This window comes from Brienomyrus brachyistius, chromosome 14, assembly GCF_023856365.1.
Source record: "Brienomyrus brachyistius isolate T26 chromosome 14, BBRACH_0.4, whole genome shotgun sequence".
NCBI classification, from domain to species: Eukaryota; Metazoa; Chordata; class Actinopteri; order Osteoglossiformes; family Mormyridae; genus Brienomyrus; species Brienomyrus brachyistius.
In genome coordinates, this window is record NC_064546.1 from 8,609,890 (window position 1) to 8,637,657 (window position 27,768).

Consider the following 27,768-nt stretch of genomic DNA (forward strand, 5'->3'; position numbering starts at 1 on the left):
GAGGGAACAGTTTGCTTCCGCACACACCCCTTCTCTCTCAGCGTCGGCGTCCTTCACAGGGAGGAGATAGAAATGTACGTCCTACCCCAGGCGAAGGACCCAATGATCCTGGGGTACCCCTGGTTATTGCAACACAATCCACGCCTGGATTGGGGAACGGGTGAGCTAACCCACTGGTCCGCCGCGTGTTTATCCTCCTGTATGTCTGTGCCATGTCGAACCTCCAGTGTGGAGAGCCCCGGGTCGGAGGAACCTATCCGACTTCCGGAGGAGTATCAGGACTTTGCGGATGTATTCAGTAAAGCAGGGGCCTTCACCCTGCCTCCCCAATGTGACTGTGATTGCTCAATTGAGATCCAGGAAGGGGCCAAGCACCCCAAGGGGAGGTTATACCCTATCTCTCTGCAGGAGGAGAAATCGCTGGAGAGCTACATCCAGGAGAGCCTCAAACAGGGAATAATCCGTCCCTCCACTTCTCCCATTACGGCCGGCTTCTTCTTTGTCAAGAAGAAGGACGGAGGCCTCCGGCCCTGTATAGATTACCGGGGGTTAAATGCCATCTCCGTTAGACGGAGAGAACCGCTACCCTTAATCCCTTCATCCCTTGAACAGCTACGAGAGGCTCGCTTCTTCACCAAGCTCGACCTCCGCAGCGCGTACAACTTAATTCAGATTAAGGAGGGGGATGAGTGGAAGACGTCATTCGTCACCAGTAGGGGGCAGTATGAATACTGCGTGATGCCTTATGGTCTAGCCAACAGTCCCTCTATATTCCAATCCTTCATGAATCAGGTATTCCGGGACCTCATCGGCCGCTGTGTAATGGTGTACATTGACGATATTCTGATTTACTCCCCTAATGAGCAGTCCCATGTCCAGCAGGTCCGCCAAGTCCTAGAACGGCTAAGGGAGCATCACCTCTACGCCAAGGTAGAGAAATGTGAGTTCAACCAAACCCGGATCCATTTCCTCGGCTACGTCCTCGGTCAGGGAACCGTGGCCATGGAGCAGAGGAAGGTGGCCGCCATTCGTGACTGGCTCAGACCCCGTAACAGCTACAGCGGTTCCTGGGGTTTGCCAATTTTTACCGACGGTTCATCCGTAACTTTAGCCAGGTTGCGGCGCCCCTCATTACGTTAACTCGAGGTACTACAGCTCGGCTAGCCTGGCCCCCCGAGGCGGAGGCCGCCTTCGTAAAACTGAAGAGGGCTTTCTGCTCGGCCCCTGTCCTGGCCCAACCCCAGCCCAATCTTCCTTTTGAAGTAGAGGTGGACGCCTCCGAGGCTGGGGTCGGGGCGGTCCTGCTTCAGAGAAATCCCCAGACCGGGAGACGACACCCCTGTGCCTACTACTCAAAAAAGTTAACTGCTGCTGAGCATAACTACCCAGTGGGAGAGAGGGAACTTCTCGCCATCCGCCTGGCCTTAGAGGAATGGAGGCATTGGCTGGAGGGAGCTCGCCATCCCTTCACGGTGTTCACGGACCACCGCAACCTGGAGTACCTCCAGTCGGCCAAGCGCCTTTCCGCACGCCAAGTGCGCTGGGCCCAGTGGTTCGCCCGGTTCGAGTTCCAGGTACGTTACCTCCCGGGGAGTAGAAACGTGAAGGCCAATGCGCTTTCCCGACAGTTTGAGTCACCCATTTGTACCGAACGGGTTGACCCCATTCTTAGCCCCACATGTTTTGCGTCAACCATTACCTGGGATCTGGAGGAGATCCCTCCAGATTGAATGAGGGCGAGAATGAGGGCAAAAGCCCTCCACCAGGCTGTCCTGAGGGGATCCAATACGTCGCGCGGAGGTACCGCGGACCGCTACTGAGTTGGATCCACTCCCACCGAGGGACGGGCCACCCAGGGGCACCCGCTACTCTCCACTTGGTTTCCCGCCGATACTGGTGGCCGGGCTGGAGACGGCAAGTGCAAGAGTACGTGGAATCCTGCCCTGAGTGTGCCCAGGCTAAGACACCGCCTCAAGCTCCCGCAGGTCTGCTACAGCCATTACCTACCCCTGCACGGCCTTGGTCCCACGTAGCCATGGACTTCATTACAGATCTCCCCCGGTCAGCCGGAAAAACTACCATCCTGACCGTCGTGGATCGGTTCTCAAAAATGTGTCGACTGGTGGCGCTCCCCAAACTGCCCTCGGCTACAGAGGTAGCCGAGATCCTCATAAAGGGGTTATTTAGGTATTACGGCTTACCAGAGGACATTGTCAGCGACCGGGGACCTCAGTTCAACTCCCGGGTGTTTAAGGAAATGTGCCGTAAGCTTCGAATCACCCTCAGCCTCTCGTCCGCTTACCACCCAAAGTCGAACGGTCTGGCCGAAAGAACCAACCAGGAGGTAGCCAAGACCCTCCGCCTGTTGTGTCGATCCGACCCCTCCGGATGGACGACGCACCTGGTATGGGTGGAGTATGCCCTCAACGCTCGGGTGAGTCCCATTACGCGCGTCTCGCCCTTCCAATGTGTCTTAGGATATCAACCCAAGCTCTTTCCATGGGACTCCCCAGAGGGACCAGTACCGAGGGTAGAGAATTGGTACCAGGAGAGTCGGCGGGCCTGGCAACGGATACAACAGGCATTGACGAAGGAGGCCTCGAGGAGAAAACACCAGGCGAATCGTCGGAGTCGAGTGGGACCCACGTTTCGGGTGGGTCAATTGGTATGGCTGTCGACTCGAAACCTGCGTATCCCCGGATGTAAGAAGCTGACAGCACGGTTTATCGGGCCTTTCCGCGTCCAGCGGCGGGTGGGACCGGTGGCCTACCGACTACAACTACCCAAGGTATATCGCATCTGTCCCACGTTCCATGTCTCTCTTCTCAAACCCGTGAAGCGCAGTCCTCTACGACCAGAGACACCCCCGGCTGTGGATCCCCCCGCAGAGGTGCCAGAGGAAAACCCCTCAGATCAGATCCGCACTCTTCTCGACTCCCGCCGTCGTGGAGGCCGGCTCTTCTACCTAGTCGACTGGGAGGGGATGGACGCAGAGGAACGTAGCTGGGTACCGGCCAGCGCAGTTACAAACCCCGAGCTCAAGGAAGCTTTTCACCTGGCCCACCCTGCCCGTCCTGCTCCGCGGGGGCGGCCCCGCAAGCGTCCTCGGCCTCCAGGAGGCGGCCGTCGGGGGGGGGGGGTACTGTCACGCCCACACAGGCAGGACCTACACGGTGTGGGAGGTTAGGGCTAATAACTGGAGGGATAAAGGCAACCCAATCACAGCTGGCCAACGCGAAGTATTGCGCCGATGTACTCGAGCCTTACCAAGCACTCTCTAGTCTATCGTCTTACCCTTGCTCCTGACCTAATCTGTTTGCCCAGTGTATGTTCCTTACCTGTTTTTCCTTCCCTCTCCAGACCCGTTCCCGTACCTGACCTGCCCTTCCTGCCGAGCCCGGCACGTCTCGTCCCCACCTCCCCGTGTGGTCGTGTCCCGTGCCTACGTGTAAAACTGACCTTCCGGCATTCGACCATTCCGCCTGTCCCTCGACCTTGCTTTCTGCCTGTCCCTTTTGATGCTGTAGTTGGGCGAGTACCAATAAACCTTTTGTGGGGTTGCAATCCAGGATCCGAGCCTCTCTGTTCTGTTTCTCGTGACAATATGCATGTATACCTCAAATTTAATTCTAAAAAAAATATACTAAGGGAATACCATGGCTCGTTGGTATACCAGGGCTCATTGGTCTAGGGCAGGGGTAAGCAACCTGTGGCTCGCGAGCCATTTGTGGTTTTTTACCACGTGGCTGCAGCTCTTCTTATAATGATACACAAATTCACATTTTCATGTCTTAACATATTATGATAATACTTTTGTAAATATACATGATTTATTTATGGATTAATATTATTTTTTGTTTAGATATTCTTTAGCTATATGTGAATGAGGCAGTCCGCCACACGCTTCTGTTACATCTTAACTGCATAATTTACATCTTCCTCAAAGTCATTCGCTAAAACGAGATTACATCTGGTTAAATGGTATGCTTTCCGGAGTTTTCTAAAGCACCTGAGATTGGATGTACGCTTCAATGTCTATTGGGATTCCTAATTCTTTCATATACGTTTTTTTTTCACCACACCTTCCCAGGTCTTCGTAAAAATTATTATATTTTCTCCCATTTACAAATTATAGCCTGCTGAGTTTGGAGCGATGAGTACATTTTGCACTGTTCGGTCAGCAGAGTTACAGCACTGAAGTGGAGAGCGAAGAGCAGACGACTACAGAACCAAACGAAAGGAGGGATGAGGGTAAAGACTATCACTACAGAACTAATCAGCGTTGTACTGTTAGTTACCTTTGCGCTGTTACGCGTCTTAGTGATTTAAATCGGAGATGCCCCCGCCAAAAAAAAAAAGTTTTTCTATAATAGTTTTTGTAAGTACTTGAACGTTTATTTTTGTGTTAAATGCATATATACACGTATCACATTGAAAAATTGTATCTCAATCCCCCTTCTTTACCCATTGTGGCTCTTTGTAAATCTTGGGTCAGACTTTTATGAGAAAATGGCTCTTCGCTAAAAAAAGGTTGCTGACCTCTGGTCTAGGGGTATGATTCTTGCTTTGGGGGTGAGGTTAGGGAAGTGCACTTGTAATTGAAAGAGTGCTGGTTCAAATCCCCAACCAACAAAGCACCACCGAGGTACCCTGAGAAAGGTATTGCTCTCCGGGTGCAGAATTAGCTGCCCCCTGCTATGTCACATGTGGGTTAAATGCAGAGGATGCATTTTGTTGTGGTGTGTCAAGAATGACCACTGATCTCTGAATTCTATGTCAAAAATAAGTCTTCTGGCACATGAAACACAGTAATCTCAATGTTGCACTGTTGGATTGAAATCATCCACTGAAATGGCTGAAGCATGTAGTAGGGTTGTATTTTGAATGTCAAATATTTAATTAGGGGGCGGCATGGTGGTGCAGTGGTTAGCACTATTGCCTCACACCTCTGGGACCTGGGTTTGAGTCTCCGCCTGGGTCACATGTGTGTGGAGTTTGCATGTTCTCCCCATGTCGTCGTGGGGTTTCCCCCCGCAGTCCAAAGACATGCTGAATTGGAGTTGCTTAATTACCCGTAGGTGTGCATGTGTGAGTGAATGGTGTGTGAGTGTGCCCTGCGATGGGCTGGCCCCCCATCCTGGGTTGTTCCCTGCCTCATGCCCATTGCTTCTGGGATAGGCTCTGGACTCCCCGCAACCCAGTAGGATAAGCAGTTTGGAAAATGGATGGATGGATGGAATGTTAAATTATTTGGCTTAATATCAAACAATAGACAATAGATATTTTTGGTTAATATGAAACAATAGACATGAAACAATAGACATTTTTATTTTGCCATCCAATATATATCTTCATATAGTACAGGCCTATTTGCAGTCTTAATTGGTCATGTTTTGATCTTATTGAGAGTGCAAGTGTAGCCAGTTAATTACCAGACTGAATTATATCATCAGAAAGCAAAGAGACTCACCAGTCTGTAAGAAAAGGTCTCCATTACTAGATATAATCCAAGCACTGTCATCACTCAGGGTCACAAAGTTGACCTGGCTCTGAGCTTCATACCAGTGCCTCCTGCCCTTGATGGTAACCTTTCCACAAGCGAAAGCCTTGTTGGTTTTCTGCTCCACCTTCCATAACAGTGTTCCTGAAATGAATATGTTCTGTCACATCTCATTCCCTACAAAATTTCATTAATGCCTGTTTTACAAACAAATAAATACAAATGGTAAATAAGGAACACAGATTTTTAAATTTTTAACCTGTTGTTATTTTCAGGAGAACTTCCTCAACTCTTACCTGAAGGTGATACTGCTAACTGCTGCACATTGTCCTCAAACTTCTGCCAGCGAAGACCATCATTAGGTAATGCACTGCAGTATAGGCCTCCCTTGAAGTCAAGGCACCAAATATATTTGTCTGTCACCATTAGACTGAGGATTCCGCAAGCTGGCCCAGAGTAGCCCATCCAACTTTCTGCCAACTACAAAGAAGAGGGAAAAATGTACTCAGCTGCTTTAGTAGAGAAGTGTCTTTGACATTTTAGTCCTCTTCGGGACATTCACTTAAGCAGACTTCTTCTTTTGGTTCTGCTGGAAGGACACCATTCCGCCAGGTCTATCAGGATATTCCCAAGGTCGGCATTTTCCTCAATTCATTATCTCTCTACACCCATATATGCAAAGATATCTGTCTTTAAACACTACACAGCTATCATGAATCATGAGCAATGCAACTGGGATTTTAAATGGTTGCAAAGTGTAACACCACAGAACTTAAATAGATATTACTACTGTTTTGGACAAATCCCTTACAAGGTCTCACAAAGTATGAGACTGTTTTGATCAACAAAGCAGTAAAAATTAATGTACCCATCAATAATCAATTGATCTAGAAAAAGTATCAATAACCTGCACATTTAAATTGGCATTTTCATAAGGATGATATGCATGAAGGCAGTCCTCAACCCCATCTTTAATTATTTTGGCGTAATTTCTGACTCTGGCATTCTGATGAAATGTCATGGTGGGCAGCACTTTTACCAATCACATCCAGCGTTGGTGATTTGAATGCTGGCAGCGCCATGTGTCACGTGGGTTTCCTCACACAGCCCAAACACATGCATTACGCTGACCGGTGTCTCTAAATTACCCAAAGTGGTAGCATGCCTGTGTCCTTGACCCACTGGCATCCCATTCAGGGTGTAGCCTAGCCGTGTGCTCTTTGCTGCCTGGAATAGTGTCCAGGAACTACGATTTAGATTTTTGTGATCGTTGAAGAAATTTTCTGACTACAAATATGCTGTTTTACTCTCCTGTATTACTCATACTTGTAAATATTGAATATTTTATCCCCAACTTTTTTTCTACTTCTAGTTTCAAACATGACCTCAGAAGGATAATTAAATGTCAGCTGCTCTCCAACTCAGTCAGAAATACTCCAGGCTAATGATAGCACATGCAAATATTACCCAAGCATACAGTAATACATCTCCCTGCTAAACCATACATATACAAAGGAAGCATTTTACGTTCCTGCATAGCTTGAGTGGATGACTTAAAAAAAAATCAGTAGAAACAGCATAAACATAGATAAAAGGACTCTAGTCTATTAGATTAGTAAATTCATCTACGCTGAGCTTTTTTTTTTACTCTTTGAACATAACAGATACACTGAATGCATAATACATATTCCTAAGAATTATTTATCCAAATAAACAATTTTACAATTTTAGAAACAAGGTTATTTGCATATAAATGAGATGCATTGTCATATACCAGATCAGATTTATGAAGATTTGGTTCTTCTTCTACCAATTTCTTGATTCTGGAGCTTTGGTAATGGGAAGTTTGCAAAGTATCAGCTAGGCCAGAGTTGCGGGAGGGTGGCACCACATAAGCATAGATGTCATCTTCATCACTAGATACACATAGTTCTGGCTCACATGAGTTGCCCAGCTGAGGCAGATTTTCACTGGAGTAAGCAGCTTGATTTTCAGGACTGTTTTCTGTATACACCAAATTACCATTGGGGGAAATCTGCAGATTGGGCCCAGCCAGTATCTCTGTGGGGGCATGCCCTGTTTTTGTATATGAAAAGGTACATTCCAGAAGTGAGTCCACATCTGGGGTATTTACGTCATAACAGCATTCATTTTCTGAGAGTGACAGATCTTGGCCATTATTTCTGAACTCTTTATGACAATGGCTGTTTAGTCCTTGGGAAGACTGAGAAGGTGGACAGGATGAAGTGCAGCAAGGTGCAGGAGTACCAGACAAACACATTTCCACAGGGCTGTGACACCCCAAAGATGGTGCCGGATCTGGAGAGATGAGCAGGTTAAATGGGTTACTGCTCTGGGAGCTTAAATTCATAATCTCGCCCTGGTCAGCAGGTCCATTGCTTTCTAAGTTCAGGCTGGTGCAGTGAGATTCCACTTCATAAACAGGAGTGTTGTTCCCCTCACTGCTGCCATCTTCCTGGCTGAACACCCCATCTGACCAGCTGCTGTGCTCTGAAATCCGATTCCCACTTTCTGTGTGGTAAAATTCACCACAAAGACAGTTACTGGCGAAGAGAAACATGCTGACCACTTCAGTACTAAGTTTCTTATGTTGACAAAGAATTTAAAGAATGAGACACAAATAATCTCATGCCAAATAGAGTCGTTTATAAAATGTGAATTGATCCCACTTACCCTGCCTCCTCCTTTTAGTCTTTCTCTTAACTTTGATGGCCTTAACCACTAGTTCTTGCTGCAAATCCTCCTGGGTGATGCTGCTATACCTGCTGGAGGAGAGATCTGATTGCTCACTGATGCCACTGATAGAACTGCTGCGGCTGCAGTGTTCCAAATTGCTGCTTATCTGCTTATCTTCTTCACTCTCAAATTGCTTATTTAATATGATCATCTTCTCTTCCTCCACTAAGTTTTGTTTTTCCACTTCTTCATTCTCTTTTTGTACTTTTCCATCCATTCCTTTCTCCTTCTGCTCGGAGATCATAGTCATAGTCCTTATAGGTTCCGCTGTCTCCACGGCGCCACTGTGTGGCAGAAGCATTATGGAGTTTGCCAATGGAGAGAATGACAACTCAGACCCTGAAGATAAAGAACAAAGGTAGTACAGTGAATATAGATCATGCACTGTTATAAAAATGGGGCTTCATGAAAAACCGTCTCAAGATATACTTATTGTCTTTTCAAAACAAATTTTCAAGAGCCGGATTAAGGGAATAGGGTTTTAACAATGGTAGGATCATATAACAGGATTTTAACAACTGCTTGAGCCAACATAATATGTTTACAATATAACAATATAATTATGCAAGAAGATTTTAATCAAAAATGGTTTACAGAATAAAAATGCTCTTTCAGGGTCCTTCCTAAAATAGATCTTCATGCGTTATATGGGAGAGGACCAATGTTTGTGGTGAAGACGAAGCTATATGACTATACTTTGCAACTTCGGTTGGATTATTATTTAGTAATCCTGACTATACTTATGCAATAACTTATATACACATGAGCTATTTAAAGGATTAACGACTTCAGCTTAAATTTAATGATGTCAAGTTAAAAAATCTTATACTGCGATTTGTGACTTTTCATTCTTAAATTGCTTCAGAAGAAAAAAAAAACGTAGGTGAAAGTGAATAATCAAATGTAATAATGCGTTGCGACTGAAAAGCAAGATATCTGTCATGCCCGGCTCGTCCGCTCCTCGTGTGTGCCACGCCCCCTGATTACCCACGTGTATTTCCCTGATCATCTCCAGCTTTGTCTAGTTACTTTGATTTAGTCCTGTGTATTTAAGTCCTGGTCTCCCCGGTTTCCCTTGTCCGTCATTGATGTTTGTGAGAGTCAATGCCTGTGTCCCATCCTGCTCCGGTTTCCCCAAATAAACCCCCGTTTTCCCCGTATCCCGCTTGCCTGCCTGCTCCTTACCCGCACGATCGCAGCTCGCTGCCGTACCGATCGTGACAATATCCATAGCATTAGATAGGCATTTTATTTTAGTTAGATGGTTTGGATGCAATGCCAGAATAAAAATAAGTCTGACAATCAGCACTTTGAATTGAGTCAATGAAGTAACATGAAAGATACCTTCAGATTAGGGGTCGCTCTTGTGATTATATGAGTAGTCATCATGTGATATGTAGGTCCATTTCAGGAGCGATCCAAACTCCCAAATTAATTAAACCAGACAGTCAAATTATGCTTGAGTACATTTTTGACTAATATGCTAAAATTAAAATTATTTAATAATATAATTTTTAACAAATTAAAAATTTCATGATTTAAAATTTATACTTTAATATGCAAAATCTTAGATTTATTATTTAAAACCATCAATTAGCCCAGCTGCTTGTCTTTAGATTGGCTTTCTCCAAAGAAAGCCCATGCAACATGAGAACAGCAACTCAAAACACTCAGGGCCCTATGTTTCACCCGCACAATACGCGATGCAAAGTAGTTTTGCTAGTTTTGTACAGTACCAGTGCATTGCTCATTTTCATGCCATACCATAATGGAGCACTGATATGGAAATTTTGACCAATATTGTTATTTAATATCACTGATATGGAGTGGGGCATTGGGGGAACTGAAGGTGCTGGCGGTGATCCTTGCTGGGACTGGTTTAATTAATTAAAAATGTTAATACAACATTTTTATTCTATGGAAAATTAATCTGCTGGCCAGATTTAATAGTAAATTATAAACATTTTTTGGTCTGAATAGAAACGTCCGTATACAGTTGCCATTTCTCCCACATTTAACGCAATTGTTCCATATTGTGAAAAAAAAAAAAAAATGTGTCCCGTTTTGAGCTAACATGGAATGTGATATGTCCCATATTTTTAAACTGTGCAATGAGATCACCCAAAAACTAACTAATTACTAACAAAAGAAATTTTTAATTCTCTATTGCTTTGGGGTTGCGTGTAGTATCCTCGCTTACGAAATTACGTATTTTGTTTAACCTACATACTTTTTGGTTCTCCCATGCTCATTTAGCATAGAGATCAAACCTTCTATTCATAGCTTTCAGTTAGAACAGGTTGGTTAATTTTCCATCTGTGCCAAGCAACGGATACAGTTGTGGTCAGAAGTTTACATACTCTCATCAGGGGCATGAATGTCATATTAATTTTGGGCTTTTAATGATTTATTTCTACCATTCTTTTTCCAGGGTAGAATGATTATACAACATACATCTTCAATGATTTTTAAAAACAAGAATCGGGTACACAATTTTCTGCATCCACACAGGCTCAAATATATATATATATATATATATATATATATATATATATATATATATATATATATATATATATATATACATTCACCTAAATCTTTTAAGTGGTGGTGAAGGTTCTAGAATATTTTTTTAACTTCCATCCATCCATCCATCCATCCATCCAACATCTTCCGCTTTTCCGGGGTCGGGTCGCGAGGGCAGCAGTCTCAGCAGGGAAGCCCAGACTTCCCTCTCCCCGGCCACTTCATCTAGCTCCTCTTGGGGGATCCCGAGATGTTCCCAGGCCAGCCGGGAGACATAGTCTCTCCAGCGTGTCCTGGGTCTTCCCCGGGGTCTCCTCCCAGTGGGACATGCCCGGAACACCTCCCCGGCTCTACTCTGAGTCCCTCCCGAATGACTGAACTCCTCACCCTATCTCTAAGGGAGAGCCCAGCCACCCTGCGAAGGAAACTCATTTCGGCCGCTTGCACCCGCGATCTCGTTCTTTCGGTCACTACCCATAGCTCATGACCATAGGTGAGGGTAGGAACGTAGATCGACTAGTAAATCGAGAGCTTCGCCTTTTGGCTCAGCTCTCTCTTCACCATGACAGACCGATGCAGCGCCCGCATGACTGCTGACGCCGCACCGATCCACCTGTCGACCTCCCGTTCCATCGTTCCCCCACTCGTGAACAAGATCCCGAGATACTTAAACTCCTCCACTTGGGGGAGGACCCCATCCCCAACCCAGAGACAGCATTCTACCCTTTTCCGGCTGAGAACCATGGTCTCGGATTTGGAGGTACTGATTCTCATCCCAGCCGCTTCACACTCAGCTGCGAACTGCTCCAGTGAGAGCTGAAGGTCACGGTCCGATGAAGCCAACAGAAACACATCATCCGCAAAAAGCAGAGACCTAATCCTGAGGTCACCGAACAGGACACCCTCAACGCCCTGGCTGCGCCTAGAAATTCTGTCCATTAAAGCTATGAACAGAATCGGTGACAAAGGGCAGCCCTGACGGAGTCCAACCCTCACCGGAAACAAGTCCGACTTATTGCCGCCCATGCGGACCAGGCTCTGGCACTGGTCATACAGGGACCGAACCGCCCTTAAAAAGGGGGCCCGGTACCCCATACTCCTGGAGCACTCCCCACAGGACTCCCCGAGGTACACGGTCGAATGCCCTCTCCAAGTCTACAAAACACATATAGACTGGTCGGGCAAACTCCCATGAACCCTCCAAAACCCTGCAGAGTATATAGAGCTGGTCCACTGTTCCACGGCCAGGGCGAAAACCACACTGCTCCTCCTGAATCCGAGGTTCGACAATCCGGCGGACCCTCCTCTCCAGGACCCCCGAATAGACTTTACCAGGGAGGCTGAGGAGTATGATCCCCCTATAGTTGGAGCACACCCTCCGGTCCCCCGTCTTAAAGAGGGGGACCACCACCCCGGTCTGCCAGTCCAGAGGCACTGCCCCCGATGTCCACGCGATGCCGCAAATGCGTGTCAGCCAGGACAGCCCCACAGCATCCAGAGCCTTGAGGAACTCCGGGCGAATTTCATCCACCCCCGGGGCCCGGCCACCGAGGAGCTTTTTGACCACCTCAGTGACCTCCGCCCCAGAAATAGGCACCAGTGACCCCCGAGTCCCCACACTCTGCTTCCATATCGGAAGGCGTGTCGGTGGGATCGAGGAGGTCTTCGAAGTATTCCTTCCATCAACCCAAAACGTCCCGAGTTGAACACCATAAATAGTGTTGATGCTGCACCGCTTTCCTGCCCGGAGCCGCCGGATGGTGGACCAGAATCTCCTCGAAGCCGTCCGGAAGTCGTTCTCCATGGCCTCGCCAAACTCCTCCCACACCCGAGTTTTTGCCTCAGCAACCGCCAAAGCCGCATCCCGCTTGGCCTGCCGGTAGCTGTCAGCTGCGTCTGGAGTCCCACAGGCCAAAAAGGCCCGATAGGACTCCTTCTTCAGCTTGACGGCATCCCTTACCACCGCTGTCCACCAGCGGGTTTGGGGATGGCCGCCGCGACAGGCACCGACCATACAATGATGCAGGCGAGTGTCCAAGACATGCGGCCGCAAGTCCTATGACACGACTACAAAGTCGATCATCGAACTGCGGCCTAGGGTGTCCTGGTGCCAAGTGCACATATGGACACCCTTATGCTTGAACATGGTGTTCATTATGGACAATCCGTGACGAGCACAGAAGTCCAATAACAAAACACCGCTCGGGTTCAGATCGGGGGGGCTGTTCCTCCCAATCACGCCCCTCCAGGTCTCACTGTCGTTGCCCACCTGAGCATTGAAGTCCCCCAGCAGAACAAGAGAGTCCCCAGGAGGAGCACTCTCCAACACCCCTTCCAAGGACTCCAAGAAGGGTGGGTATTCTGAACTGCCGTTTGGCGCATAAGCGCAAACAACAGTCAGAACCCGTCCCCCCACCCGAAGGCGAAGGGAGGCTACCCTCTCGTCTACTGCGGTAAACCCCAATGTGCAGGCACCCAGCCTGGGGGCAATAAGTATGCCCACGCCCGCTCGGCGCCTCTCCCCGCAGGCAACTCCAGAGTGGAAAAGGGTCCAACCCTCCTCAAGGAGACTGGTTCCAGAGCCCAAGCCGTGCGTCAAGGTGAGTCCGACTATATCTAGCCGGAACTTCACAACCTCGCGCACCAGCTCAGGCTCCTTCCCCATTAGAGAGGTGACATTCCATGTCCCTAGAGCTAGCTTCTGTAGCCGAGGATCGGACCGCCAAGGTCCCTGCCTTTGGCCACCGCCCAGATCACATCGCACCCGACCCCTATGGCCCCTCCCATGGGTGGTGAGCCCATTGGAAGTTTTTTTTAACTTGCTAGCAGTTATTAGCTAAATAATGTTACATAATTTTTTATTCTATAGAAAAGTAATGATCGACCTGCTGCCTAGACTTACAAATTAATTATGAATATGTCACAGATAAAGAAAAGGTTGTGTTTTTGGGTATGACATTAAACTCCAACTGGCTCTACAAGCAGTCCTCCAACTTGCAGGGAAAAATTTTGGGGTTTGATGGCGGGATTGGCATTCTGGTCACCGTAAAACACTTCACAACAGGACACACCAAACATGCATGACACCTTTCTGCTCTCCACGGGAGTAGCTCTGCTGCAGCTGCCCACAACAAGGCTGCATGCATCATGAAGGTGAGTCCCATCCATGGAGAAGTCAAAACCATCAAAGCGCTAATGTGTCAGGCCTGTTGGAGACTGGAGCTTGTGTGGTGCAGAGGTGTTGCCCATTGCATGGCGGCACTTGGGTCCCAGTTTGAGACGGCACATCCAGGTTGGCACATAGAATGTCTTGTCTCTCTGGCAAGATGATCATCTTCCTCTGCTGTCGGGGAAGCTTGGTGAACTCCGCATTTCAGTGGTGGCACACTCTGAGATACACAGACCGGGAAGTGGCCGGATCTCTGTAAGTGGGTATACCTATTTTTGGTCTGGTCACTCAGATGGTTACCCTACTCAGGAAGTAGCTGTTGCTGTGGCGGATCGGATCTTCCTGATAGTGACTAATGTCACTCCTTTCAACGAGCATATTATGAGACTCAGGCTAAGGCACTCCTTGGGTCTCTTGTCTGTTGTTTAAGTGTATGCTCCGACTGCAGTGAGTGATATGTAGTTGAAGCAGACTTTTTACTCGCAACTTGTTGATGGGTGCCCACGAGGTGACAATCCCCTGGTTATGGGTGACTTCAGTGCAACCACTGGCACGGACAGGGCTGGCTATGAGGACTGTGTCGGTTCCCATTGGTCTGGTGACTGGAGTGAGAGTGGCTCCATGTTCCTTGACTTTGCAAAAGGTCAGGGGCTGTGTGTCGCTGGACCCTGGTTCCAATCACCTGAGCCATATCGTTGGACTTGGTGCTCCAATACTGATGGAGTGGCAAAGGAAATCAATCACATCCTCATGCACATCCACTGAAGGCTCCTGCAGAACTGCAGGGTCTACAGAAGTGCCCAGTTATTAAAACTAAGACCCAGGTCTTTAATGGCTTCTTGGGCACAGTCAAAAGTAGTCTCAGCAGTGACGTTCATGTCTCTGGTGACTCTTCCTATGAAGTCAGCAGATGGATTGCGAGAGCATGGAGGGTCATGAGGTCGCTGGTAAGGGGGGTATGGCTCTCCCAATGTCTTTACAAAAGGATGAAGGTCCTAGTCTTTGGAGTCCTAGTCCTGCTGTATGGCTGTGAGACATGGATGCTATCTAATGAGCTGAGATAAAGACTGGACTCCTTCGGTACTGTGTCTCTTTGGAGAATCCTTGGGTACCGCTGGTTTGACTTTGTGTTGAACGTGCGGTTGCTAGAGGAGTCTCAAATGAGGCATATTCCCTGCATTGTGAGAGAGCGTCAGTTACGGCCCTATGGCCATGTGGCACATTTCCCTAAGGGTGTTCTGACTGGACAGGATGCTCATTGTCCCAACCTGAACTGACTTGACATGTTTTGACTACGATCAATCCCCCCAATATCTGACAAAATGACTTGTTCATCCTCCATTGTTTTGGCATGACAGTGTAGTTTTCATATGAAATTATGTGTGGAGTTTAACCTACAAGCTTTGTGTCTCCCATGCTTATTTAGCTAAAGGTCCCAGTTCTGGTTGTGTGATGGGACAACACATGAAAGTGGCCAGGAGCTACAAAAGGTCCCAGTTGAAACCACCCAGAACTTAAAACCAGGAACTAAGTTCTTGAATGTTGGTGTGAGCCTTTTGATGGTTTCCATTCATATTCATCATTTCTCCAGGGACAGAGGCAAGTCTAATACCACAAATTTACAATCTCCTCCTCTCTGGGTTTACATTCTTGGATGGGATTCTGTAGAAGCCCAACCCAGGCTTTTTTACTCGTTGGTTAGTGGATCTAATTGAACAACAACTATCTGGCATTTTGACTAAGCAAATGTGGTAAAAACAACTGGTGCTCAGCAGAATAAAGCCTTGTCGTATATGGGCGTGACATCATGTGAAAACTATGGATTGTGCGGTGGGAAAACAACACACAAAAGTTTCCAGCAACTACAATTACTTCCCAGATGAGACAGCCTTAGAATCTGAACCAGGAAGTAAGTTTATGAACTCAAAGATGCTCAAGAGAAAAGTACACAAAAACAGACAACACATTATGCATATGGAAGGTTAAATACCTTAGCAAAAAGAGAGGTTTTTAGCTTGGTTTTAAAATCTGAAACAGAGCTTGATAAATGGATGGCAGTAGGGAGTGAGTTCCAGAGGCGGGGAGCTAAACAAGAGAATGCACGGTCACCAAACCTATGTAATTTGGAAGGGGGGATGAGGAGAGAGCCAGTGGAGGAAGATCTAATACTGCGGGGAGGCTGGTATGGTACAAGCAAATCAGTAAGTTATGGTGGACCTTGATTATTAAGAGCTTTATAAATGTCAGAAGCAGCATTTTGAAATGAATGCGCTCTTTTATAGGGAGCCAGTGCAGGCTCTGCAGAACAGGTGTGATGTGTTGGTAGGAACGAGTGTGAGTAAGGAGGAGGGCAGCAGAGTTCTGAACTATCTGAAGTTTATGGAGAGATTTTAGCAGAGATACCAGCGAGTAGTGAGTTGCAGTAGTCAAGACATCTAGAGATAAAGGCATGAATGAGGGACTCGGCAGCAGAGTTTGAAAGGTGTGGCCTAATATGGGCGATGTTACAGAGCTGAAAGTAAGCAGTTTTTACTATGACACGAAGGTGTGCGTCAAATGAGAGGGTTGGGTCAAAGGTGACACCAAGATTTCAGACCAGCGGAGATGGAAAAATGGTAGTGTGGTCCAATTTGAGGGTTATCGGGCTAATTTTGCTAAGTATGGACTTTGTCCCAAAGACAATTAGTTCAGTCTTATTACTATTAAGTTTTAAAAAATTATGGCTCATCCATAATTTGATTTCAGAGAGGCAGGTTTCTATGTGTGCAAGTGGGAGGCTGTTTATGGAGCTGGAGCTAATATAGATCTGGGTGTTGTCGGCGTAAAGATGAAAATTTAGATTAAAACAGCGAATGATCTGGCCTGTTATATTTACAAATTTCATATACCTATAAAAGAAAACTGCTACATCAATATAAATACTTGTGATTTACTGTTTTCTGTTTCATTTTAACTGCATACTGTTGATGATGATAAACAGGGTTTAAATTCAAACTGCACATTATCCATTATTTACACTGATAAATATATGATAGAAAGTGCTATAATGTACAAGTAAGTATAATTTCTTACAGTTTGAAGCCAGGCCTTCAGGTTGGTTGGAAATCCGAATAATGTCCCGATCTCCTTTAAGAATAAAGATTTCATTTTCTGTGCAAGAGACTGACACAATGTCTCCACAGCTTTCAATACCACCAATGATCACCTAGAATTGAGGGGAAAAAAATGATCAGATCTAAAACCATTACTGGATAAAATGAAATGGGTGAAAGACAAGTTGAATGCTGCACATTCTAATAAAATAAAGCATTATTAAAACAAGTACAGAATTTACAGCTGCATTCAAAAGGGCAGACACTGTCTTTTTTAAATTTATGCTCAATTCATGCTGATGGAATCCAGATTAGTCAGAAAACTTCATGGCTGTTGAGGCTGTAATATTGGCTACAATAGATAAAAGGGCCTTACAATGATGCTAAAGTTAGGTGCTGTTGTTAGAGATTCGAAAATTGAAGCTATAAATTCAAATACAGACGCTCCTCTACTTATGAATGAGATGCGTTCCGAATGGCCATTCGTAACTTTATTCAACATCATTTTAAGGGTATACCCAAGTACTAAGAACTAGGATGCTGGGAGTATGCATGCTACGCTGCTGCAGGAGTAGCAGCCAGAAGTCGTACTAGGTAGAATTGGCCTGGCGTGTAGAAAAAAAAAATATATGTTGTGGACAGGAAACGGGAACCCAAAGAACACAATTTGGACTTCCTTCCTTTTATGTCTGAAAGTTCATAAGTTGAAAGTCTGTAAGTAGAAGAGCATCTGTAATGTGTTGCTAACTAGTGTAAATGATTTAAAAGAAATGTAGAAGTGTTAAATAAACAAACAAAATGAAAGAAACTAATAAAATGCATCAATCCACTTTTTATTATACCCAGTACAGGGTAATGGTGAGCTTGGAGTCAAGCTTTACTGCCATCCCATTAATACACAAATATACACAAAATTACATGTGCCAAGGACCATGGCACAACATACAAGAAAGGAAACAACTTGCAACATTGGGCACAAGGAAGTGGACACCGTGGACATTACACCAATCCATGACAAGGCACATGTATACTCACACAAAAACAATCAAGGGGAATCTAGAAATGCCAAACCACTTAAACCTCATGTAACTGGGCTATGGAATGGAATCTGGGGTGCCTAGAGGAAACCTGTGCAACACCGAGAGAACATGCAAACTCCATACAGCCAGAGCTTGGGCTGGATTCAAACCACCCAGGCTTGGGTCAGCAGCAGTACTCACTGAGTGGTCCCACAAATATAGCTGATTTATTGTATAATTTTCTTAATGTTACATTAATGAATGTTGGAACAGAAATTCCAACACAGTATTTAAGACTTGTTACCCCAATCAAATGTCAGAATAACAAATGTCAGAATAACAAAAAAAAATACAAATATATTTGCTATTAGTGGATGATTATACAAAAAGATGAATTTCTGCTCTATTGTTTGCCTAAGGCAATGCAACACTAAAGACATAATAGTAATAGTAATTGAGTTTTGCAGAAAACACACTGGTAGTTGTCTGTGAATGAGATTTTTCATGAAGGTGATGAACTGATTTGTTATCCTTTGTTTTTTTATTACTTCCCTTAATTCTCAAGTGTGGTATAAAGCCTAGGCATTAGGCCATTTACGATAATAAAAAAATGAAAGTCAAACCTTTTACAAAATCCTTATCATGCAATCAGCTAATCCAATAACTATGAACCAGTGGCGGGCTGGTGGCCAAAAAAAAAAGTAGGTAAGATAAATTATTTTACAAAACAGGCACTCCTTGATTTACGAGGGGATTACATTTCGATGGACTGATTGTAAGTGGAAAATATGGTAAGACAAACATGAATGATATGATAAGTAAATAAATAACTACTGTCACTAAATAAGTAAATAATTACTGAAATTAACTATATAACAGTAACTGAAAAGTAAAGAAATTAATACAAGTTTATGTGGTTGTACAATACATTGTAAAACCCTGCATGAGATATTTACGCTCACAAGCACTACAGAGATTTGAAGCGTGGCTGTATGTCTATTGCTGTATTGCCCAGCAATATTGCTAGTCCAGGAATAGATCAAGATTCCAAGTTGACTACTGAATATGCATCTCTGTCACAACATCGTAAAGTCAAAATGTCTTAAACCATCATAAAGTGTGGAGCATCTGTCTTGCAATAGTGTCTTTAAATGACAGTAAAATTTTAGTAATAATTATTTCAAAATTAGGTGTTGCAGTCTCATAAAAGAGAGAGGTGCTACCTGCTCTACCTCAATGGAACAGCCAACTCTGCTACACACCCTGATGTTTTTATTGTGCAGTCCTACCTGGTTCAGGCTGTCAAACACAAAGACGCTGTACTCATTCCAGCTGAGCACCCAGTCCTCCTTCATGAAGCAGGTGATCAGGCCCAGCTGCCGCTCTGGAAGACATTGACCTCCTAAAGGGAACGAGTGTGGAAACAGTTCAAAGTATGGCAATTCCTTTGCAAAAAGCTCCTTTAGAAGATAGGTGTCCTGCACACTGCCTTGAATATCCGCCCGCCAGAGGCGCAGTCCAGGCCGTGTTGCATATACCAGTATGTCACTCTGCTTGCACAAGGCTGGGTGGAAGCAGGCCCCAAATTTTCCATTGCTGTAACAAAATGAAAAGATATTATTACTAGAATTGTCACTATCTGGAAATAAGTAATTTTTTAATAAGATCCATCAAAGATCAAATACAGTAAATAGAGTAAATAATAACATATATACTGATCGTGTTCACAAGAATAAGCCTAAACATAGATTGTTATCACTATGTGGCACTGCTTCAATTTTGGTGCAATTTATCTCAAAATTTGATCAAGTCCAGAACTTCAACCTTTCATGTGTGCAAAGGCCGAAAAAGTTTTGTCAAATACTTTTTGAGTTATCGTGCTGACAGACTGAAATGTCTGAACGTATCCTCTTTTTGCCATCACTGCTGTGCTGCTTCAACTTTGGGGCAATCTATCTCAAGGCTTAAACACTTCCACTCGGTCACCCCTACAGAGTGTCAGCAAAATTTAAAAAAGATCTGTACAATACTTTTAGACCTACTGTGATCACAAGATCACGTGTCTGCTACAGCTGCTGTTTCCTATCTTTAGTGCCGCACAGCACTGCTGCATATTTTGTGGGTCATTTGCTTGCAAATGAAACCAGTGCCTCTATAAAGCATCTCAGAATCACACCAAGGAATCACACTAAGAATCTCACTTGGATAAGAATTTTTCCTAACAGTAGGGCATGTTTGAGAGAAAGTGCCTTCACGATTTCATGATACCCTGAGTGAACAAACTGCATTAATGGCAGCATTTTGTAGTTCTCCTTACAAATCGCGGTGATGTTTTGCAGTTCTCCGATGCTGCACAGATAAGAATTACTTTTTGGGCCACTTAGAACCATTTTCCTACTTTGAGATGCTTTATAAATATGGGCACAGGTGTAGATTTTTATCCGTATAATGTTTCTGAACTAAGACGAAGTACTTTTTGACTTCTCATTCACAATTTCAAATCTGCTTTCACCCTTTTCAGTCACTAAGCAGTATCACTTCAAACTTGGCAAAACTGCCTTTTTTTCTTTTTATGCTATCAATTCTGATGCAACTTCACTCTTGGGATGATCTGACACAAAATATAATCAGTTCCAGGTTGTCACTAATACAAACCCTCTGCAAAGTTCAAATAAGATCTTTCAAATGGGTTTTACATTATCATCTTAACAACCAAAGTGTCTGTGGAGGCCAAATGTATTCTCCAAAATCAGAGAAATGCAATTCAACAACATTTGCGGTAATTGCAGGTTGGTATAAGGGCAGAAAGGCATACCTTTTACGGGGTTTTGTGCCAAGCTGGGACAGTGTGTCATCTTGAGTGTAGAACAAGAGGGAGCGCTGGGTGGATGAGAGCAGCAGCACCTTCTGACTATACTCCAGTTGTACTATAGCTGACGATTCTTCCAACAGCAGTTTAGGAGTACATGTACCCTGGAGATGGAAAGCAGAGACAGCTAGGTTTTCCCTAATGGGTAACATTACTGAAATATTACTTATTACTCTAAATCAGTGTTTCCCAACCCATAGGCTGCGGCCCCTTAGTGGGCTATAATGGTATCGAAGGTGGATCATCAAATGCTACTGTGTAGGTAATCGAATGAGAGGCTTGATAGCATGCTAAAGCCACCAACAAATGGATTGATGGCTTTCAAATGTATCACGTAAACTTGATGAAACCAATGAAGAGCAAACAGAGACATTAAAATGAAAACAAAAGGTTAGGAGAACCTACAGTAACCCCTTCACATTTGCAAGGATTAGGAAGAAAGGTCTGGCAGGAGAAAAAAGCCTAAGAGGTCATTTATAGTGCAGTACAACATAACTTAATCTAACCTGAAGTTAATGTTTGTGGTGTGACTCTGCTTTATGCAAGCTAGTTGTTTATGAATACCTAAAAATTGATCACATGTGTGCTCTTTATTAGTTAAATCTGACATTGTCTGACAGGATTTTCGGGGGCAGGGGGAGTTGTCTACGCTGTGTAAAAATAGCAACGAGTTTTTTGTGTGTGCACGTGTGTGCAAGAAACATTTTTGAGAAAGTTTATTATATTTAGGTTTTAAATTCTAATGAGGATTAAATTTCCACTTTGTTTAATTTTATGTAAAATACATTTTAAATAAAATCAATTGAGCAACATACAATTTAAAATACATGAACAATCATATAATCTTGAAATCCCATTGGAACCACGGTGAGAACCACCACAACAGTCTCTCCCATTCTCCCACTGTATACTCTTGGGGTTACGGGCAGAAGATTCCTGCCAATGTGAAAATATTTAAACACCTGTAACCTCAATTCTTAACAGTCTCTTAGCCTAAACAATAATATCCATCCATTTTCTAAACCGCTTATCCTACTGGGCAACAGTGCTAACCACTGCACCACCATGCCGCCCCCCTAAACAATAAGATAAAAAGTATATTTACCAGCCTCTTAAATAGTACTGTACTGCACACTTTACATGTCAAATTCCTTTGTCATTTCCTATCTAGATATTTTTATATAATATACAGCCCCTGTAGGTACAACGTTACTAATGTACACACTGGGAGCACTACATTTTGGACCCATAATTAAAAATGCAAAATTAACTGCACTGAAAATTTTAAACAATACTGTGAGGAATGTAAGATTCCATGCTCACAATGACACGTAAGATGTGAGCGGGGCTGACTGCTAAGACAAAGATGCGTGGTGTAGCCAAGTGAAGACTTTTAAATATTAAACATAGGCCTTAACATTTGCACTTAAACTTGCAAATATTTTGCATCACCAACACGTATATCCATCCATCCATTTTCCAAACCGCTTATCCTACTGGGTCGCGGGGGGCCCGGATCCTATCCCGGAAGCAATGGGCACGAGGCAGGGAACAACCCGGGGGGGGGGGGGGCAGCCCATCGCAGGGCACACTCACACACCATTCACTCACACATGCAAACCTACTTGCAATTTAGCAACTCCAATTAGCCTCAGCATGTTTTTGGACTGTGGGGGGAAACCAGAGTACCCGGAGGAAACCCCACGACGACATGGGGAGAACACATGTGACCCAGGCGGAAACTGAAATCTGGGTCCCAGAGGTGTGATGCAACAGTGCTGACCACTGCACCACCATGCCGCCCCCAACATATATGCATTACATACATTTTTGGGATACAATCATTTTCGGTATTGCTTTTTGGCTTTGGCATCATCTATGAGTTTCTGTGATCTTTCGGCAAACTCCAAAATGTTCTTAATTGTTTAACTGTTAAGGTAAGAATATAAGAACGATTCAGCGATTCTGCTCCCTTCACAGACACAAAAGAGAGCATGTTTACAAACATAAGCAGGTTTATGAAAAATAATGACCCCTGAAAACATTAATAAAACCAGTTGTGAGCTAAATACATAATACAAAATTAATAAAGTAAAATGAATTAACTCACTACTCTACATTAATAAATCAATGTAAAGATATTATAAATGATATAAATTCATGTCAAACCCTAGTTTTTGTACTGGGGTTAATGCAAGAGGAAGTTTTGAACTCTGCAGTCACTGATTAATCCTGCTTGGCAGGGTTGGCATCAGGACTTTTTCCACAATTTTTTTTTTACCATGGCTGTCAAATCGTGCACCTCAACCATGGTTGTGCAAAGTTCAGAATCTATGAATTTTGCCCTATTCCATAAATAAATGGGAATTTTAAATAAATTGGACACACACTAGAGGATGCTGAATTAGAATTTGAATTGGAATACCAGAAAGAGAATTTGATTTCAAAGTCAAGGAAAGTCAATGCCATTTAATCTAGCAAAACATAAATAATTATAGAATACATTCACATTCTACATGATATATGTGGAGTTTAATGGAGGAGAGTGCTAAGAGAGTAGGTGCTAAGCTGTAAGGCAAAACTTTCGATTATGTTCCTACCCTCACCTATAGTCATGAACTCTGGGTAGTGACTGAAACAATGAGATCACAAATACAAGTAGCAGAAATGAGTTTCCTCCATAGGGTATCTGGGCACAGCCTTAGAGATAAAGTAAGGAGCTCACACATTAGGGAAGGGCTCAAAGTAGAGCTGCAGCTCCGCATCAAAAGGAGTCAGTTAAGATGGTTCTGGCATCTATCTAGGATGCCTCCTGGGTGGCTCCCTGGGGAGGTGCTTCGGGCATGTCCAACCAGGAGAAGGCCCTGGAGCAGACGGCAGTCTTTTAGAGGATTTCTATGCCATGGAGCGCAGCTAAGGTCTTGAAGAGCACACTGTATCTTAAGCTGATAAAGCAGCAAATTTTACTAGAAGTAGATGAGATCTCAGGTGTTGCATCTCAGTCAGAGCCATCTGAGGGTTTGGTTGTGGCGATGGCTGAAACCAAACCTGAAGAGCCAGCACAAACAGAACCTGATGATCCAGATTCATCTATTAAAGATCCCTTAGTGGCCTTGAAGCTAAAGGAGTTGGAACTTAAATTAAATTGGCGACACTTTCAACACCAGCAGCTGCATGTCTGAGCACTGGAGCTTGAGACGCAAAGGGATATCATGCTGAAAGAGTTGGAGTGCCATGAAAGTGGGCATCTAATTGCATTCTGCCCTGCATTAATTCATGAAAACCAGCACTGGTCCATACAGCACCAAGGTTTTGTAGTCACATACAATCTTTCTCTGCTGTTGACTCCATTTGAGTCATTTGTTTTGAATGGCATGGTCTCATTTTGTGATACTGACTCTGAACAAAAACATGTTCATATTCTGAGGGACACTGGAACTGCACAGTCCTTTATTTTAGAGGGTGTCCTATCATTTTCTAATTACTCTGTGGTTCTGATGTCTTGGTTCAGGTTCAGGGCACAGAACGTAGTACTGTCAAGGTTCTCCTGCATACTGTTCATCTGTTGTCTGACCTTATCTCTGGGTAGAGGTTGCAGCCTGACCTTTGCCAGTGGCAGGAATTTCTTTCATTCTTAGGAATGATTTAGCTTTTCCCCTTGGAATGGGCACAACTACAATCTGCCCAGAAAGCAAGATGTTTCATTATCACACTGCATCTCTTCCGCTGTAGATCTGTCAGAGCTGCCTCAACATCCTGTAGCTTTTTTTTTATGTCGATGTGCTTATACACAAATGGACCCCAGCTAATTCTGAGCATGAGTGGAGTTCAGTGTTTCAAGTTTTTGCACTTAAAACTCTGTGGCAGCATTTATTGAGTGTAGCTCATGATCATAGCCGGTCTGGTCATTTTGGTATAAGAAATACGTACAATCATTTGCTTTGGCCCTCCATGAAATCTGATGTGTCTCAATACTGTTATTCTTACCATGCTTGTCAAATTGCAAGAAAGCCTACTCAGGTTATCCCCTCTGCTCCTCTGAAGAATATACCAGTTATAGGTGCATCTTTTGAGAGATTTCAAATCGATTGTGTTGGTCCATTGCTCAAAAATGAAGTCTGATTTTCAGTACCTCCCGACTCCTGATGTGTACAGCAACCAGATACCCTGAAGTTCTTAGCCAACTCACAAACAGAGAAGCATGAATGAAAACTGCTAATATAACCTAAAACACTACTTGGGGAGATTTGGGACTGATCTGAGGACAGAAGCTTTTCCTGCACCACTTTTAAAGGACCATGGATGGAATGTCCCAATACTAGCTCCAAAGGACTAAATCCAAGGGACTCTTGCACAGTGTCACAGATGGTGAATAGGAGAAGGGGGATCCTCTCATCCCAATACTTTCCCTGGGTTAAACAGTATGTTCTAAGCATGTTCTTTAATGTCTGGTGAAATCTTTCTGAAGCTTGTTGTGATTCTGAATGGTATATACTAGAAACTTGATGTTGGATACTCAACTGCATAATCACTTTGCTAAAGATCTTGGACTTGAAGTTGGAACCTTGATATTACTGGATGTATTTTCGCTTTCACTATAGCACAACATTCGTTTCAACTGGGAGATCAGGTTTTTGTTTTACTGTTGTTCAGCTCTACAGGCTAAGTTTTCAGGTCCTTATGTTATTGAATCAAAGCTGAATAAAAGAGATTATGTTGTGAAGACCCTGGATGGGGAAGAAAGTCTTCTGTGTGCCATAAAAAAATGCTCAAGCTACACGTATACCGTTCCAGATCTGAAACCTTCCCTGCTATCTTACCAGCCTCTCCAGTAACTGCTGCTTCTGTGAGTCTTTCTCCATCAGAGTACTCCCCTGAGATTGATGGACTTTTACCATTTAGGAAATGCCTGTCTTCCATGTATTCGTCTGCTCAACTCAGGCACCGTCTTGGTTCTCCCATCTAAACTCTCTAATTTCAGACTCTGCTCAAAATAGTCTTATAAGACTTATTTAAAAGAATCCGTTACTTTTCTCTCCCACCAGGGCTACAGTAACATTTGTAACATTATTAATAGACAATTTTAAAGTTGTATCACAGTTTTCTTTTTATTAATGAGTTACTACCATTTACAAGTGGCAAAAGAGAGCCTTATTGTAAAGTGGTACCCTAAGTTAGTGATAATGCTCCTGTGAAGCAGAAAGTATACTTTTCCAGTACTTAAGACAAAAAGAAAGTTGCACCTCTTTCTTGGGATGGCTGGATATTACAGAAGCTTCTGTAGGAATTTTTCAAACATTCTATCACCTCTCACCAATCTTCTCCATGACTGTGCTTTTCGTATGGACTTCTGACTGTCAAGATGCTTTTGATGCAATTAAGATTTTGTCGTGTAGTGCTCCAGTTCAGTCTGCACCAGACTTCACTAAGTCATTCAACCTCAAGGTGGATGTTAGTGGAATGGGTGCAGGTGCTGTGTTAATTCTAGAAGATGACATTAGTATAGATCATCTTGTCTGTTTCTTCTCCAAGTCCAACTGCCATCAGATGAACTACAGTATAGCAACATCAAAAAAGAAGCTCTTGCCTTGTTACTGGCCCTTCAACACTTCGAAGTGTACATCGGATTCAGTTCAGAACCATTCCTAAGGTAAACCAACCCCAACCCACTATTTTTTTTCTGTATCATGTCTTGTATTCTCTACTATATTTAAAAATCAAAATGCTCCCAAACTGCTGATTATGACTGACTGCAACCAGCTTTAGCCATAACCAACTCACAGCCACAAATAGCAAAATGTGTTATATGTTGAACTTAAGTTCAGTCCATGGCAAGAAATGTATTCTTTCATTTCATTTTGTGTTTTGAACGAAAGATGATGTAAATGAATGGCACCTGATGAATACCTAACCGGGAAGTAGGGATCATCATTTGCAGACCTGTACTACACATTTCCTCTTCCCACCCAGTGTCCCCCCCCCCCCAATGTGAAGTTCAACATTAGTAAGTTAGCATAAAATTAAGCAAAACATTCTACTTAATCTACGTAATTTTGATTTCTTAGGACTAAAATCAACATATTTCTCATTTTAAAAAAGGATGTTAGATAAAAGCAGTTGAAAAATAGTTCAACAACCTAGTGGACACATTTGATTTAATTCTATGGGCCATATTTTAAGATCCAAAGCACATGGGTAAAGTGCATGGTGCAAGTTCTTCAAGTGTGTGGCCAACCGAATTTTGCTAGTAGAACAATGGAAAAATACTCGCTGAGCCAGGCACATGGTCCAAAAGGGTTGTACTAAGTCTCATAATTAGTCATGGGTGTGTTTGGAGCGTAACGTCTACAAACCAGAGTGCCATCTCCCATTCCCTTTAAATGCCAGGTGCGCTTGCACTTTAGCCGATTGCTATTATAATGCCAGATTTGCCAGATAGTAGTAAAGTAACACTTCTCTGCAGAGGACACAGATCTGCTCATGCACATAGTGAAAGCATACGAGCAGACCATCTATGGCAGGGGTGGCAAACCTGATCCATGGAGAGTTGCTGTGGGTGCGGGTTTTGAGATGACCTCTCAATCAGCCAGTAATAAAGCAGTGGTTCTCAACTCCAGTCTGGGGACCCACTGTTATTAGCTGATTGAGAGGTCATCCCAAAAACCCACATCCACTGCAACTCTCCATGGATCCTGTTCCCCACCCCTTATCTACGGCAACAACAGGATTCCACCGAAGTAGAGATCTGCATTCCCGTGGGTCATGTGACAATAGAGTGCAGTGAGGGACAAATTTTCATTTTTGAATGCAGAGGCATGATGGCAGCGTAGGAAGTT

At 44.1% G+C, this 27,768-nt stretch overlaps 1 protein-coding gene across 1 annotated transcript in view; it reads right to left on the reverse strand.

Moving 5' to 3' along the window:
* tecpr2 (tectonin beta-propeller repeat containing 2) overlaps nt 1–27,768 on the reverse strand; it is a 75,196-nt gene that overhangs the window by 35,841 nt on the left and 11,587 nt on the right. Inside the window, exons 5-11 of the mRNA XM_048974921.1 lie at nt 20,879–21,036; nt 19,353–19,659; nt 17,025–17,157; nt 8,195–8,596; nt 7,275–8,032; nt 5,797–5,980; nt 5,471–5,644 (exon numbers count right to left, since the gene is read on the reverse strand). Of these exons, the coding sequence (XP_048830878.1) occupies nt 5,471–5,644; nt 5,797–5,980; nt 7,275–8,032; nt 8,195–8,596; nt 17,025–17,157; nt 19,353–19,659; nt 20,879–21,036 (2,116 nt within the window). The remainder of the gene's footprint in view (nt 1–5,470; nt 5,645–5,796; nt 5,981–7,274; nt 8,033–8,194; nt 8,597–17,024; nt 17,158–19,352; nt 19,660–20,878; nt 21,037–27,768) is intronic.